This window comes from Hyperolius riggenbachi, chromosome 2 (genome assembly GCF_040937935.1).
Source record: "Hyperolius riggenbachi isolate aHypRig1 chromosome 2, aHypRig1.pri, whole genome shotgun sequence".
Taxonomy (NCBI): domain Eukaryota; kingdom Metazoa; phylum Chordata; class Amphibia; order Anura; family Hyperoliidae; genus Hyperolius; species Hyperolius riggenbachi.
In genome coordinates, this window is record NC_090647.1 from 193,920,192 (window position 1) to 193,938,601 (window position 18,410).

The following is an 18,410-nucleotide window of genomic DNA, read 5'->3' on the forward strand; positions in this document are numbered from 1 at the left end:
ACACAAATAAAACTAGAAGAAAAGAGTGCCTGCTGTATGCAAACCCGCCTAACCACCTATCTTGACCTAGGTTAAAGTTTAAACTTCAAGTAATCTGTAATTTGGGACTGTAAATCATAGCCAAAGCAATTTTCTTTAAAGCATTTAAAAGTAATTTGATCTTTTTTATCTGCCCACACAATAATTAAGACATCCTATAATTTGACATTCCAGTTTAGCAGAGCTGTACGTAATTTCTTTCTTTTCAGAAGGTGACAGCATGGTGTCAACAAACGACACTGATCTGTCTGTTCAAACTACCCCAATTTAATTACCTCTTTCTCTCTACCACTTGAAGTTAGGATGTCACAATAATGCTGTCCTATGATGAGCTGATGACTTATGTTCGGGCCCTTTGCACACTGCATTGCACTACATTACTCTTTCACACCGTACCCCCGCTGCAAAAAGCAATGCAAGTCTATAGAGACTTGCACACTACATGCGAGTTGGCGCACCGGAAGTATCCAAATAGCCAAAATGCCGACACAAAGGCTGCAGCGCATTACTGCAGATTATGTAGTAATGCAAGTCAATGGGCGATGCAGTAAATGTGCATGACGGCAGTGCAGTGCGACACGCATGTGCAGACCGACGGGAATCCCAGTGATGTATCCCAGTGACGTACTTCCTGCCCAGCAGGAAGTACATCACTAGACGGGTGTGGGGCTATGCATATGACCCTGTCGCAGGGTCATATTAAGGATCATTTCTGCAGGGCGATGTGCAACCTGCCTCAGAGATATCAAATTTACAAGAACATATGAATATTTTTTGTTATCAAAAACTGTACAGAATTTCAGTATAAACTATTCCTTTTTACAATTGTACAAGTATGGATGGGGGCTCTCAGTGTTGTGTAATGTTTTACCCACCACTATAGGTTTACTTACACTTTGATTCCAGCACCCTATAACTCTGGAACTACTGATCAACCTTGGATTATAAATTATTTATCATATTTTCATTTTAGTTAGTAGTTGTGTTTAAAAAAAAAATATGACTGATCCTTCAAAAGCACTTTTATAACAGCTTGCATTAGAAAAAGAGGTTAAAGTGGACCCAAACTAAAAATACAAGATTTCAGAAATAAAATCTATTTTTTAAATTATAACAATAAATAGCAGCCTTTTTTCAGCTGCATGATAAAAAATATAAAATATTTTACATTTATTGGAGGAACCCCTCCCCTTCCTTTCATATTGCCGGCAAATAATCCGGCAAACTGGTGGAGTAGATGGTGTCCAGCAAAGGAGGAATTGCTAATGGCTGCCACCTGTATAACCCTAGTTATGCAAAGAGAAGGGTGAAAAGCATGCACTGAGATGATCATAGGCTTGAAGGAGTGCTTATTTATCTTTGTATGTGTCAGAGTGGTGCAACTAAATATTTTGAATTATAAAAATGTTTGGTTTGGGTCCGCTTTAATAAGATTTTGGGGATTAGGCTATGCTGTTTCTAAGTCCTACTAATAAGAGTATTTAAGCATAGTATTTAAAAAGAAGATCTCCCCGGGTATTGCACTTTTCCCCTATTCATTCCATCGGTACTTCACACAGCTACTTGTGCAGCTGGCACAACCCTTGATGTGCAGTGGCTCCTGCACAACGCCATGTAAGGCTCAGTGCACACCGAGCGGTTTTTGGAGCGATCCGCCGGCCGCATCCGCCTCTAAAAACGCTTGTCTAATGTATTGCAATGGGATGGTGCACACCGGCGGTTTGCGGTTTTTGCCAAGCCGCAAACGCGCCTCCTGCTGCGCGTTTGCGGTTTTCGGAAGCGTTTCGTCCTCAATGTAAAGTATAGGAAAAACGCAAACCGCTCTGAAAAACGCTAGTTCAGAGCGCTTTGCCAGGCATTTTTGTTACAGTAGCTGTTCAGTAACAGCTTTTACTGTAACAATATGTGTAATCTGCTACACAAAAACGCACGCAAAACCGCTAGGTATGTTTAGAAAACCTCTCTAAACATACCTAGAATCGCTCTGAAATCAGCTCCCAAAACCGCTAGCGTATTGCGGATCTGCTAGCGGTTTTGGTGTGCACTGGGCCATACTCCTAGTGAGCAGAAAGAACTGCTGCTCACTAGCCTTAAAGAGAGTCTGAAGCGAGAATAAATCTCGCTTCAGACCTCATAGATATCAGGGGCATGTGTGCCCCTGCTAAAACGCTGCTATCCCGCGGCTTAACGGGGATCCCTTCACCCCCAAATCCCCTGCGTAAAGCGGGGGAGCGCTTCCGCATTGGGGCAGGGCTAACCGCCTCAGCCCTGCCCCACCCGCGTCTATCAGACGCGTATCTCCGCCTCTCCCCCGCCCCTCTCAGTCTTCCTTCACTAAGAGGGGCGGGGGAGAGGCGGCGATGCGCGTCTGATAGACGCGACTGGAGGCAGGGCTGCAGCCGTTAGCCCTGCCTCCAGGAAGGGAAGATTTACGACCAACTATACGACCAAGGTTTGCGGGGGTGGGTTTGGGGGTGAAGGGACCCCCGTTTAGCCGCGCAATAGCAGCGTTTTAGCAGGGACACACATGCCCCTGCTAACTATGAGCTCTGAAGCGAGATTTATTCTCGCTTCAGAGTCTCTTTAAGGGCCTATTTCCACTACACCCAAATCTGGGCTGAATCTGCAGCGTTTTTCTGCATTTGAGAGAGTTGGGGAAACGCTGCCTAATGGTTTGCCCTCCATATTACACTGCGGTGTGGATCTGGATGGCTTGCTGCAGATTTATGCAGCACGCAGATGAATCCTTATGTCCGTGTATTAACTTAGCGATTCAGGCTGCGGCTATGCAGAAGAATGGGAGTTGCGGCCGCGGCTCCTAGTGGAAATAACCCATTATAGAAGAGATTTGGGTGACTGAACCACTTGCAGGTATTTTTACCTCTAGGACAGAAGCAATTTTCCTGTCAACGTTCCTGCCATTAATTTGCCAATAACTTTATTACTACTTATCACAACAAAACAATCTATATCTTGTTTTTTTTTCGCCACCAATTAGGCTTTTTTAGGTGGTACATTTTGCTAAGAGTTATTTTATTCTAAATGCCCTTTAACTGGAATATTAAGAGAAAAATGGAAACAAATACATTATTTCTCAGTTTTCAACCATTATAGTTTTAAGATAAAACAATCTGCTGTACATAAAACCCACACATTTTATTTGCCCATTTGTCCCGGTTATTGCAAGGTTTAAAATATTTTCCCAGTACAATGTATGGCACCAATATTTTATTTGGAAATATAGGTGCATTTTTTCAGTTTTACATCCATCACTAACTGCAAGCCCATATAGGCAAAAGTTAACAGTAATATACCCTCACAACATACATACGGTAACTATTTATGTTTTTTTTTTTTTTTAACTGTAATTTTTTTAATCTACAGGGGAGGGTGCAGGGTTAATAAGTCTTTATTAACCTCTTGACGACCAGCTAACGCCGATCGGCGTAAACTGGTCATCTGCGGGTTACCATGGCGGCCGCTCGATCGAGCGGCCTTTCCATGTCAGTTCACGGAGGGTGTCTCCGTGAACAGCCGGAGAGCCGCCGATCGCGGCTCGCCGGCAAAATTTAAACACGCGGGGAAGAAATCCCCGCTGTTTACATCATACGGCGCTGCTGCGCAGCAGCGCCATAGGGCAGATCGGCGATCCCCGGCCTCTGATTGGCGGAAGCCTATCCTTCAATGCGCAGGATGGAACTCCGTCCTGCGCATTACGGAGAGAGGAAGGGAGGGAGGTAAGGAGCCAGATGGCGGAGGAGCCCCCCCCCCCGCAAAATGCAGATGGCCGGCGGCGATCAGACCCCCGGGGCAGGACATCCCCCTAGTGGGGAAAAAAGGGGGGGGGGGGAAGTCTGATCGCCCTGGCATAATACTGATCTGTGCTGCGGGCTGGAGAGCCCACGCAGCACAGATCAGGCAAATCACCCCTGGTCGGCAAGTGGTTAAATGTGTAATGTGTTTTTTTTCTACTATATTTTACTTTTTGGCCACTAGGTGACACTAAGCAATGTCCTGGAAGATACCAGAAAGTGCTAGTAGTGGGGGCAGTAGTTGGGGCAGGTTCCTGGTGGTGGCAGCTCCGGGGCTTGCCTGCGCCTCCTTATTGTGTTACATGCTGGTTTTGGGGTCCCGAGCAGTGGCAGTGCTTGGGGCCCCTGCCTGCCATGTGCACTAGTGTTTGCATATTTATTTCATTTACAGCTCCTTATGAAGTTTAGTTAGGAGGGGGGGGGCGGATGAGAGGGAGATTCCTGCACGTTGGTACCCCCTGCTGGTCATATAGCCTTTGTCTATATGTGAGTGAAGCCCTCTCAAACGATTGGCTGTATTGCACAGCCTCTGCTTAATTAAGTACTGCAGACTAGGTGTAATGTATTTGCATTTTTTATTGGCCAACAGGCAGTCTGCAGACTATATGTGGCAGAGTGCTGTCTGTCAGTGAGCCATTCTTTTGGTGTTTGGCGACCAGAAAGTGCTAGATCTTTTTTTTTTTTCATTTTGTGACATTACGTTTTCATGAATCAAGATGCCTCCTGATCATTCATTGTATGACTCGAGGGAACACATTTATTCCTCTTCCACAATCAATCCCCTGTAATAGTGGCAGGGTACGAGCTGACTGCAAGCGTATATGCTTGCGCAACCACCGCTACAACGCTGGACAAATATATTCATCCAGATTGCCTCTGAGTGGCGCTTTCTGGACAAATATATTTGTCCAGTTAGGCAGAAGTGGTTAAAGGACTTCCGGGGTGAAGAAGGGTAGTAATGTTAGGTGAACACAATGCAATTTTCTGACAGATTTACTGTGAGATTAACTATTTCCAAGATGTCCGATCTGATTTCCGATCGATTTTCCGTTCACTTCTACAGAAAATCGATCGGAAATCAGGTCAGACCTGTTGGAAATAGTCGATCTCACAATAAATCCGTCAGAAAATTGCATTGTGTGTACCTAGCATAAGAAGTTGACTTAGTTGTGTAGCTAATGCAATGCAGATCAGGACTCTGTCTCCCATTCTCCCCTGCGCTGTACACTTTAGCTATAAACCCTCCCGGACTTATCCACGACCCACTTGAATCGGGTCCTCTGACCTGGGCGCATAAATGTGGCACATGTGCAGTAAATCAAGTTTCCCGTATGGTGCTGTGAGTGCGTTCTGGAGGCCAGAAGAAGCATGGCTGCAACGCCATTCGGAATTGATCTGCGCTTGCGCATGACAGGGACCATAATTTATAGATCCTGGTCATAGGTCTTGTAGTGGATAAGTCCGGGAGGATTTATAGCTAAACTATGCAGTGCAGGGGAGAAGAGGAGTCCTGATCAGTAATGCATTATCTACACAACTCAACTCCTTACTACTCTGCTTAACCTCGGAAGTCCTTTAAAGGTACATACACACGTCGGATTTGCGCAAACGACCCATCGTTTGGACGTCAAATCGGGCGTGTGTACAGTCTGTCGTTCAGCTGATAAGACCGGACTTGAGCGATCCGCTTGGCTTAGCGGATCGCTCAAGTCCGGACTTATCAGCTGAACGACAGACTGTACACATGCCTGATTTGATGTCTAAACGACGGGTCTTTTGCGCAAATCCGACGTGTGTACGCACCTTAAAGTGAACCTAAAGCCGGGGGGAAAAATGAGAATAACTCACCTAGGGCTTTCCTCAGCCCCCTGCAGCCGATCGGTGCGCTCGCAGCCCCGCTCTGACGCTCCAGGACCCGCCGGCGAGCACTTCCGGTTTGGCCGTCACCGGCCGACAGGCATGGGAACGTGAGTGATTGTTCGCGTTCCCAGCCTGTATATCGCCCCCTATGCTGCTATTGCGGCTCCTGGATGCAATAGCAGCATAGGGGGCGATATACAGGCTGGGAACGCGAACAATCACTCACGTTCCCATGCCTGTCGGCCGGTGACGGCCAAACCGGAAGTGCTCGCTGGCGGGTCCTGGAGCGTCAGAGCGGGACTGCGAGGGCACCGATCGGCTGCAGGGGGCTGAGGGAAGCCCCAGGTGAGTTAATCTCATTTTTTTCCCCCGGCTTTAGGTTCACTTTAAGACAGAGTTTCCCAACCCTGTCCTCAAGGCTCACCAACAGTAAATGTTTTGCAGGAGACCACAATCACAGGTGGAGTAATTAGTGTTGCAGCAGAGCTGATTAACTACCTCTGTGGATTTATACAAAACATGCAGTGTTGGTGGGCCTTGAGGACAGGGTTAAGGAACAATGCTTTAAGAGACAACAATTAAGTTCATGGCTGCCTTAGAGAACATTAGAAGGCAGAGCAAATGACCTTTGACACTAAAACTGTTGCAATTTATGGGCAATCTCGCCTCAATTCACTAGTTATAAAGAGAAGTCTCAGCAGAAATATCTACATCGATATCAGAGGGTGTTTCCGGAACAATAAAAGGTAATGACGTAGCCAGAAAAACAAGATACTGTCTTTGCTGAGTAAGCAACATGATAGATAATATGTATAGCATAAAGAAGATTGATGGAAGGGGCTCAGATTAATAAGCTTAGTCCAACAACTATTTTCATCCTACGGTCTAAGAACATGTGTCCTGATCCTTTAATAGATCTAGGCACATAAAATAAGGAATATTAGCAAAGGAAATCTTTTAGGTTTCTGCTTTCATTTCCTCTCCTTTGAGAGCGGTTATCATAGGCTTTGCCATTTCAAACCTCCTACTTATATTGGCCTCTCTTATAGAAAAGCAGGATGATTTGTGCTAGGTAGAATTTGCCAGCAGGCATATGCCATCTACAGGCACCACTATTGTGAGCTCCTGCCTGGAAAACCACTTCTGGAAGGGTGCCTATGTGGAGTGGCCCTACTAACATATCTGCAAAGTCCAGACACTTGCTACTAACATTTTTGCAAAGTCCAGATGCTTGATACTAACACTTCTGCAAAGTCCAGACACTTGCTACAATCATTGCTGCTACCACTTCTGTCCCACCTATAGCTATCTTCTCAGTACTATCTGCACCACCCATCTGAACACTTCTTATTGTGCCACCTGCCCACCGCTTCTCTGTTAGCCTGTTAACAACTGCTACTGTCTTTCTTATTTCTGCTGCCCTTCCAGTTATTACAGTCATTCTACACCACGGGAGAGCACACATTACTTGTGGTCAGTTGGTTATACCTGCTGTGTCCCTCTAGTGTATAAAAAACACACTTGCAGTAGGTGAGCGGCATGTGTAGCGATAAGCCTTAAAGGAAACCCGAGGTTACATGTGACATGATGAGATAGACATGTGTATGTACAGTGCCAAGCACACAAATAACTATGCTGTGTTCCTTTTTTCTTTCTCTGTCTGAAAATTCAAAATCATTTACACAAATTACAGTTTCTGTCTGGGTTGGACTATAGCGTAACCCTCACTTAAAAGGAATTACAGCAATAAAATACTTTTCTGGCAGAAAACGGTTTCTGAGAGCAGAAAAGAGATAAAAAGGGATAATAGATGATAGATTTTTAGCTCTGGCATACTTTAATGAATGTGTCTGTGATGATCTCCCCTGTGGTGTCCGTTCTGCGTTCAGACACTACTGCAGCCAGGCAATGCTGACTGCTGTTTGCATGGCTTTTCTGGCATTCACAGTGAGTGTTCTGTCCATTTGCAAATCCTCCGCATTCCATTATAGTCTGGCTTGCTATTCTGAATCCAAATGTTATGCTGTTTGCATAATTATGCATGAGTTTATGAGATGCAGTTCTTGCTCTCAGCCTGCAGTCGGCAGGCTGAGTGATTGCAGATTGCTTCTTTGGCTTTTTGCATGTTTGTTTCTGATTGGTGCTTGCATGCATACATGTCACTTCCTGAGTCTGCTTCGTTGCCCGACATACTGTCAGTCCAGCTTGGATTGTAGTCCCGGGTCCTTGACACCCAGAATACTTATATATTGGTAAGGCCAATATATAAGTACTGGAGAATATTGTATTGTGATTTATATTTCTCTGTCTTGTCTTGTACTCTGCGATTGCACTGGTCTCCTGTGTTGGGTGACAGTGAATCTTCTAGTCGAGTTCCTTGTGGATCGCATTCGCCCTAGCGTTAGAGGCAGTGGATCCTGCTGGCCTGTGTTCTTGGAGTGTAAGCCATAGCAGCGGTTGCTACTGGTTACCTCACCTGTCTGTCTTGTCTTGTATGGACGCTAGCTGTCGCTGTGGTATTGCGACCGATTAGCAAGCGTTCCGTCCATCAGTCTATGTTTATCTTAGTTAGTTTTCCTTGTACGCTCGAACTGGCAGGACCCCAGCGACTCGTACACAATAGTTAGGACCTACAGCACACGTTTGTTATTTTGCTAGTACATGCATCATATATTGGTTCTACGTCGATATATGCGCATGCTAGCGCCTTTTGTTATTTTCTTGTATTCGAATTGTGGAGATATATCAATACGTTGGTATACGCGCATTCGGACTGTTGTATTTCTGTGTATCTTCTTACTCACTCCTGCCCTGCCAGTTTTGTCTATTGGATGTCGACCTGGGCAGGCGAATCCTTATTGTCTTGCTTTGCGAAGTGAGCATCACTGCGGTTGTGATTTGCTACATCGCTCTATCTGCTCTGTGTGTGAATGTCTGTCCTTGCAAGGCCTACGATCAGATTGACAGACATTCATTTAATCTGTTTCCATTCTACTCTGTTTCTATGCTGCTTTAGTATCGCTCATTGCTGCACTCGCACTGAGCGATTTCTATCTGACTTCTGTGGGACATTCAGAGGTATTGACCCTCTGTGCTCCACAGCTCCTCCTGCTGGTTGGTCTGTGCCTCCACAGGTGCATTTGCACCATAACTGGGGTCCTCTGTCTGAGCGCTTGTGGGAGATGTCCTCAGTGTCAGCGTACACGTTGTGTGCTGACCGTGGAGATTATCCCCCAATCGTTACAGTGTCATTGAGAAAAGGCCATGAAACAGTAAAAACTTTTAAATTAGATTTAAATATAAAATAAATATGTGGGATAACTTAAAAAAACATTTTTAGGAAAAGGAGGATAGATACAATTGTTTATCTCATAATTTTTTTCACCTAGGAAGTCCTTTAAGTATTTACCAGCAGCTGGCAGTTTATTAAAACTACTTATTTAGCTATGTGTAAAATGGCAGAGGTGTGCTCCTTTAGGGTCCGTTTCCACTAAGGATTAGGATGTGAGGCGATTGCCGCATCACCTCGCATCCCTCTGCAGGTACTTCCGGTTTTCCTTAGAACATCCGGATGCGACGTCATCTGGCTACCCGTCGGCGGCTATGGGGACTTGGATGTGTGCTGCGGAAAACTGCAGCGTGCTATCCATAATTTCCACTGCATCACATTGCGCCGGATCGCATAGGTCAATTCGCGCCAATGGAAACTACTCCAATGACGTAAATTGGTTTCAGTTTACTTGCATTGCGATTCAGAGCGGTTTCCGCATTGTGATGCGTCTAGTGGACATGGGCCTTTACGGAAAAAATTATTTCAGGGTTGATTTAAAAATCACAACTGAAAATGACAGCTTTTCATCTCAGTGTGACTTTACTTTTAACATAATGGCCTCAATTCACTAAGCTTATCTCCTGTCTTTAATAACGTTTCTAGAGTCATCACCATGGTGATAAGGCATGTCGTATTCAGGAAACATTTTACCTCGGGCAAACCTAAAGTTAACTCTTCAATCCTTAAAATAACTCCAAAATTCTAAAGTTAAAGACAGGCTGTTAATTAACTGCGTGTGAAAATAACTATAGAGGAGATAACTTAACTACACAGGAGGTAACTTAACTACAGAGGAGGTACCTTAAGGAATGAAGAGATAAGATAACTATCTCACTGTGTCATGGTAAGTTTTCCCTTGCCTTATTATCTCTAGCATGATCTTAGTGAATTGAGGCCAAAGTCTTCATAATAATAACTGCTTGCCTCTTATGTGACTGTTAGGTAATTTATCTCCACCTCCAGCTGGAGATAAAATAACTGCAATTTCAATAGGCCAATTTTTTTTTATTCCAAGTTATCAGGAAATGGTGCTGCTGGAGAGACATCCTTAATGCAAAGAGAGACTGTTACACTAACAAATCTCTAAATTATAGTAAAAATTATCTCCAAGCCAGTCCTTGATGTGAGCCCACTTTTGCTTCATCCCACCATGAGAGGCCACTGTAGGAGAAATAAGGGAAAGGAGACTGGCACCCATGCAGAGTAACAGAAATGTTATCTCCTGTCTCCTGACACAGACTTCAAGAGGCAAGAGGTAATGAAGGGATATTAGGAGAAGGACTTGGGAATACTGGTTGATAAGTTAAGTAACTGTATACTATGCTAAGCAGTGGTAGCTAAAGCAAATACAATTCTGTGATGCATAAAACAAGAAATGAAATCATGAGAAGCTAGTTTACTACTCCCTCTGTATAAATTACTTGTGAGGCCACATCTGGAGTATGGGGTACTGTTGTGGGCACCATAGTGGGCACCCACTGTTGTGGGCACTATAGAAAATACATTGACCTTAGGTACAAACATGGGCAACTAAATTCATCAGAGGGATGAAAGGTCTCAATTTCAGCTTATTTAGCTTGGGAAAAACAGGACTGAGAGGTGACCTTATTAACGTGTATAAATACATCAGAAGGCAATACAAAATACCCTAGGCTTGTACAAAAAATGCTTTGACATCTATTTAGAAAAGGGTTCTTTACAGTAAGAGTGGTTAAAATCTGGAATATCTTACCACAAGAACTACAGTAGTTACAGAAAATGCTATATCGGAATTTAAAGAGGTCTTGGATGCTTTCCTTGCATTGAAGGACATCCATAGCTGTAATTACTAGATAATTCCCTGTGGTGTTGGTACAGGGATTTCATCTGACTGCCATCTTGAGTTGGCAAGAAATGTTTAACTTTTAAGGATATTTGGCCAAACCTAAAGGTTTTCACCTTTCTCTGGATCAACTGGGATACATGCGCATCCAGGACAGTGATTTTTTTTTGTGGTTAAACTTGAAGTACTTATGTCTTTTTTCAACCAAACTATATAAATATATTAATACGTATGCGACTCGTACAATCTGCCTTCATGGTGAAATTGAAATGTACGGTAATAAATGCTTCTACCTAAAATGGTTCATATTCACTGCATAAAAATGAACATATATGCATTGTATTTTTTTTTTATTTAATAGCTTCTCTCTGTGTCGAGTTGATGTGACCTTCCAGCTCTTCCTGAGAATCCATTCAGTGTAAGAGGAACTGTGCATGATCACTACTGGCAGCTAAAACATATGGCTCAAAGACTGCTACATAGATACATTTCCACAAACATTTCCCCTAGACAAATATTTCCAAATGACTATAATTAAGAGCTTATAATAAGTCACAGCTACGTAAAAACAAATAAGTGAACATAATGGAAAATGGCTAAGGAAAAAGAAACATAACCAAGCTTAACTTCTTACAGAAAATTGTGAATTAAAACTGGATGAATCCCTTTAGAAAACCGGCAAGTAAACAACAGTCATAATACTATTAATTATTTCACAGATGTTTCTATATAACTCTTTTGTTAGGCCTCATAATAAGCAACAAAAATACGTCCCACTTGTATTTGTACAGAGAAATAATCCAGGGGAGAACAATGGGATTATAATGAGTTTAACAATTGTAATTAAGTGATGTTATGATGACAACACTAATGCTGAACAGCTTTATTAGCAAATTGCTTTCAGTACTTGACTAAAAAGGAGATCTCTTACTGAAGATCAAAGTGAGGTTTTATCATAACTTTATGACTGCATGATGTCATAGTAATGCTTTACATACTCCTTAAAGGGAACATTCCATTTTAAGCATTTTTGTCGTATTTATTCAGTGTGCAGCATAGCACAAAAAATCATTTATATCAAAATATTCAAGTGTCATAGCGTTACATGATATCAGAGTACCGTGGCTTTACATGAAAAAAACAGTTCTCCAAGGACAGAATAGTCAGGAGGACATACTGTAAACTTTGAATTCATAAACATCCTACCACAATAAACGAAAGGCAAAGATTTATGACATTTGAGACATGAAATGCTAATGATACACGGTTCACGTAATTTAGTTTGAAAGAGTTCAACACAAACCTGAAGCGAAAAAAATCCCTTATGATATAATGAATTGTATGTGTAGTACGTATAAGGAACAGAGCATTAGTAGCAAAGAAAAGCGTCTCAACTTTTTATTTTCAGTTATATAGCTTTTTTATAACAATGAATCATTCTGTCCCATCTGCAGTTTTAAAATCAGTTTTAAGCAATAAAACAAAGTAGAAATAGTGACCATTTGAACTTTCCTGCAGTAAAATTGTATCTCAAGCTGTCTGTCACTGTTCCCTGGCTGTGTAAGTGCTTGAGAAAACAGGACTGTATTCTACCCAAGTTGGGTCAAATAGCTCAGAGAAGCTCTTTTGCATATATAACACGTGAAGTTTTTTATTCTTCCTGTACTGGAAAAAATATGAGACTCTTTTATTTGCTACTAACATTCTATTTCTTAAGCTCAACACACACCATACAATCTTGGTTGTACAGATTTACCAAATCTATGTAGTATAAGGGCCAACAGACTGAAAATACCTTGAATAATTGAATGGATAAGTTCTTATACTACATGAAAGTGGTAAGGTTGAACAACCAAGATTGTATGGTGTGTGTTGAGCCTTAGATGTACTACACATACAATTCATTATCTCATAAGTTTATTTTCACTTCAGGTTTGCTTCGACATTTTTTAGCTGTGAAATCACCCAGAATATATAATGGTGTCCCAAATGCCTATCTGCATCCCCACCGTCCCAACACTATAACCTATAATTTATAGAACTACTCCAGAAGCATGCCATTTGGCCTTTATGGCCTGATTAGTATCAAGACCACAAAGCAGAATTCTCTCCTATTCACAAAGGTAAACCCTAAAGAGTCAAAGTTTTAATTATCAAACATAAATGCGTTATAAGATGTAACACAAGAGGCAGAAACAAACATACCATGATTTTATCACTGTCAATAATGGTGTTCAGCCTGTGCGCAATGGTAAGAACTGTACAGTCCGCAAACTTCTCTCGAATTGTCTTTTGAATCAGCTCATCTGTCCTGTAAAGGTAATCAAATCATAAATATGCCACAATTCTCAATACATTTGGTACGGTATGAAACAGGCTAAAATAAGGAGAGTACTCATCGCTTACCAGTGCCATACATAATATACTGTATGCCATCAGTTCTAAAAGTCTATGAAGGCTAAATTCGTTGTGTAAACAAATTCAAGGAACACTTTGAAAAAGCACGAGATCTCAATGGGGAAAAAATATCATGGATCTTTATGGAATGGGTAACATGTTAGGAACAAAAGGCTAAATTGAAAACACCCCAAAAATTGAAGTGGAAAAATTAGGCTTCAGGCTATTTCATTTTGCCAAAATGTAATTGCAGCAAATCAAAATCATAGTTATGTGTATGGCCCACAGGTACTTGTATGCATGCCTGACAAAGTTGGGGCATGATCCTAATGAGACGACGGATGATGGGTGATCTCCCAGATCTGAACCAGGACATGAGTGAGCCATAAAATAGTCTGAGGTACAATCTTGCTCCGTTGGGACAGACTGAGACAATGTCCCAGAGGTGTGCTATTGGATTTTGGTCAGGCAAGCATGGGGGCCAATTATTGGTATCAATACCTACATCTTCCAGGAACTGCCTACATACTCTATTCCAGGGGTAGGGAACCTATGGCTCAGGAGCCAGATGCGGCTCTTTTGATGGCTACATCTGGCTCACATACAAATCAGTAGGGGTTGATTCACTAATCTACACTGATCAAACAGCACAGCTTAGTGTGGCAGTGCAAGTAACATTTTCAAAGAAGGCACGCTAGTGCTGTAGCACGCACTACTAACTTACTCGCACTACCCCAAAATGAACGGCTGTTCCAGTTGTTCCACTCTGGACCATATCAGATCCAGTGACTTTGTAGGATGATATCCCTGCACTTTGACCCAATAGGCTGCCTGTCAAGTGACAGGCAGCCTATTGGACCAAAGTGCGGGGATATCATCCTACAAAGTGAATCAACCCCCAAGTCAGCTAGCTAATTGTACAAGCTGTTAGTCGGTATTTCGCCTGGCTCTCTGGGAAATTGCTGATGTTTCTGAAATCCAAGAGAAGCTGAAGATGTGTCGGACACTTCCCCTGCCCGGGGGATCAACTGTATACACATCACCATGGCAACAGGGACGTGAGCCCTCCTGTCCCAGTTTGAAACATATAGTATGGCCCTCACGGAATTACATTTTAAAATATGTGGCGTTTATGGCTCTCTCAGCCAAAAAGGTTCCTGACCTCTGCTCTAGTCGCATTATTGTGCACCAGGAGGAATCCAAGACTACTGTGCAAGCATCGGGTCTGACAATGATCTTAAGGGTTTCATTCTGATACCTAATAGCAGTCAAGGTGCCATTGTCTAGCCTCTAGAGGTCTGTGCATCTATCCATTAATATGCATCCACAGACCGTCACTGACCAAACACCGAAATTGGACATGCTGTTGTGCTACTGGTCATGTTTCAGGCAGTATAACATTCTTCACGGCTTCTCCATATCCTTATACGTCTGCCACAAGTTCTGTGGGTGAACTCCTCTCATTTGTGGAAAACACAGGAGGGAAGTGGTAGACCTGCCAATTCGGGTTTTCAATGGCAAATGCAAATTAGGCTCCATGGGGCAGGGCAGCGAGCATGTCGTGGCCTGAATCCACCTTCATGAAGAATGTTTCTGATTGTTTGGTCAGAGACATTCACACCAGTGGCCTGCTGAATATAATTTTGTGGGGCCTTGGAATTGCTTATGCTGTTTCTCTTTCCTGAAAGTAGCAGATACCAGTCCCTGCTACTGGCTTAAGGACCTTCCTTCCACAGTGCTGTCCATCACTCCTAGAGTAAATGCCTGCCCCTTGGAATTTTCCTAATGCCCTAGAGACTGGGCTGGGAGACACAGTAAACCTTCTGGCAATGCCAAATATTGATGTCTTCCCAGAGTAGTAAAGTGAAGGTATTATTTCATGCCACCACTAGTGACATTGACGGTAGCCAACTGCAGAGCGAATAAAAATAAGGTAAGAAAATGGGGAGCAAAAAATGTCAGTGGCCTCCAGCCAGTAAACCATCCCTGTTATGGTGGGTATCTCATTGTTGCCACGGTTAGTTTTTTTTAAATGTAACTATTATTTTTGCCTGTTGTTAATTTCATTAACACCATTGAAGTTCTTAACTGACCAGATCAATATCTCATGTTGCATTATAATTTCTTGAGCAGGTTAGCATGATCTTGATTAGCCAACCATAAAGAGAGCTCTGTGGATTTTTGCTCTGTGTTCACAAAATAACAGGAAAATAATCAAGATAAATATACAGATTGGGGGCATTTTCTTGTACCCCATCCACAAAAAATTGTCTAAAAATACAAAACAAATCAAATGTAAAAAAACAACAAAAACCTTTCAACTGACAGCAGCAATTGGCAGTCACCGATGCATATTCCATATTTACCAAAACAACAACTTTTCTTAAGAACGCCGATTCAACAGCATGTTGGAAATAATACAAATGAAAACGGCTGAACAACAATGAGACGCCTAAACCCAATATGTAATGAACCCAACCCATAATGTATGGCTTTTAGAGGAATTCGATCCAAACAAGCTATTTGTGTAGCAAACTGTCAACAAGTAGTGGCTAGAGCAGTGGTGGGCAAACTTTTTCCAGCACGGACCAAGGACCGCATTCCTTTCCTCCTGCAGAGTTGCAAGTGATGCGTAATGACAGGTTGCTCACCCAATCGCAGCTTCCATCGCCGATCTCTCCGAGAGCTGCGTTTCAGTGAGTTAAACCTGTCATTATGCACTGCTCATAACTCTTCAGGGAGGGAGGAGAGTAATTCAGCCCTGCAACAGTGTGCGGGATTCAAAGGACTAACGGGCCATATTTTGCCCAGATTTGGGTTAGAGGAATGAAGAAGCCGAGGGATAAAAAACAAGGTAGACACAAAGAGCTAATACAGTGTAATAAGATGAACATTAAAATATATAAGTTAGGAGAATTATACTGCTAAAACTGAATAACTTTTAGTCATGGGGAGGAGAGGTTAGTTTCAGAAAACTAGAGTGTCCTATCCACCAGCTAAGTCTACAGAGGGCAGGAAGCTAGCTATAATGCACTGGCAAGTACATCTGACTTATGAAAAAATATTTTGTTTCCCACTTTGCTACACTACACTATTTATATTCACTGATTGCATACCGATTGCTATTACACTTGGTCTTGTACAATTTTTGTTTTTGCTACAGTGTCCATAACTATATATTCAGTTTTCTAACTTGTATTCAACCACGTATACCTGGACTAAATAGTACTAGGTACACACAATTTCCTGTCCGATCGACATGTAATGTGATGGGAAGTTGTACTGTGTACATGTCCAACTGCTCCCGATTGATGACGGGATAGATTGATTTTCCAATGATAATGTCGCAAAATTGATCCAGTTATCAATCGGAGATGGATCAGACATGTTGGAAATAATTCCCATCAATCAAACAAGAAATTAAATCATGCGTACCAAGCATAAGACTTGACAAGGGAGTCTTAACCAAGGTCTCCTTAGTGAATAGATTCTGAACCCTGGTCTCCTGTGTCAGAGGCAGAGCCTTTACACAGTACCTTAGCCAGCTACTATCTACAAAGCCCCCTAACAAAAACACATTTTCAAAAAGACATCTCGATTACAGGCTTACATTTGATATTCATGTTTTAAATGCATAGTTAGAAAATATTAAGCAGCAGCATCGCCTTGTGCTCTGTAAGAAATATATAAACTGGATGTGTTTCAATGGTGTAGCCTAGCGGCAGCAAGTTTGAGCGTTCCTAACATACAACAGACTAAAAACTTGTTCAGTCTAACAATGGGAATACTTTTGAAGGACAACCATTGTGCGCATTCTACAGTAACGAAAAGGTTAGCCTAATATAACCCAAGACTTCATTATCATTTTAGCTACTTTCAATGGGCAGTAATTGAATGTGGGCGGCAAAACAATGAATTGTGCTGTAATGCAGAACAAGGTAAACATCATCCGCAAGGTTTAGAACAATATACACTTTTATCTGTCTCTGTCTTTAAGGGCTGCGCTTGCTATTCAGAGGTTAGATTATGGCAAGAGACATTTCACATCCTGACAATGAATTCTGTGTGAAATAATGAAATTGTTGTATTAGATTATCCTCTCAAGAACAGATAAGTAGACAATAGGGGTAAATGGAGAGAACAACAATACAATTCATTTTTTTTGTTTTTAAACTTGCCACATATCAAGGTCTGACCAATACAAGTTTGCTGCTGGAACCTCTTGTCACAATTATGACATGATCTGAGCTGCACCTACAATCGTACAATATAGTTGTCACGCCGTTTCCAGTCAAACACGGTTTACACTCACAAAATAGAACTAGTGTCTTATCTGGGCACAAAACAGCTGTTAATAAACCACCATTTAAATGTCAATCACATAGATTAATCTTCAAAAGAAATGTAAATTCCTCACAAAGTTTCTCATACGCCTCAATTAATGGAGATTTTAAGCTGTAATGCTTGGAGGAGGGTGATTCATGATTCTTAATGCAAATGCTAAGGATTAAATTCTACTTTTAGAAACAGCAAGTTTTTTTGCAAGGCTTTAGTCTTCATGTGCCTGTCATTTATTGTTTCATGCTTAGAAGTAGATGCTGAAATTGTGTTAAATCTACATTTGCAATTGTGATAATCTTTACTTTTTTTCTTCCAAAAGCATTATACGCGATTCATGTACATATACAAAAGGATACATCTGTGTGCATTAAGTTTTATGCACGTGAAGGAAAATGTATATTTTTATTTTGAAGTGTGATGTAAGCTAATGAGCTACATTACTTGAAATGGTTATTTTAACTTACATAACATTCTTTATATTTAAAGAGGAACTCCAATGAAAATAACCTAATGAAAAAAAAGTGATTAATTTTTACAATTATTATTTATAAATTAATTAGTCAATGTTTTCCCATTATAAAATCTTTCCTCTCCTTGATTTACATTCTGACATGTATCACATGGTGACATTTTTACTGCTGGCAGGTGATGTCTGTGGAAAGAGATGATGCATTTTTGTAAGTTGGAAACAGCTGTCATTTCCCACAATGCAGCACAGGGGTTTCACCATAATATCAGCCGTACAGAGCCCCCTGATGATCCATTTGAGAAAAGGATTTTTTTTCTCATGAGAAAGGGGTATCAGCTA

General features: G+C 41.9%; 1 protein-coding gene across 2 annotated transcripts in view; it reads right to left on the reverse strand.

Moving 5' to 3' along the window:
- ABCC4 (ATP binding cassette subfamily C member 4 (PEL blood group)) overlaps positions 1-18,410 on the reverse strand; it is a 418,547-nt gene that overhangs the window by 12,913 nt on the left and 387,224 nt on the right. For both annotated transcript variants that reach the window (XM_068267922.1, XM_068267923.1), the window contains one exon: positions 13,070-13,175. In XM_068267922.1, coding sequence (XP_068124023.1) covers positions 13,070-13,175 — 106 coding nt within the window. The remainder of the gene's footprint in view (positions 1-13,069; positions 13,176-18,410) is intronic.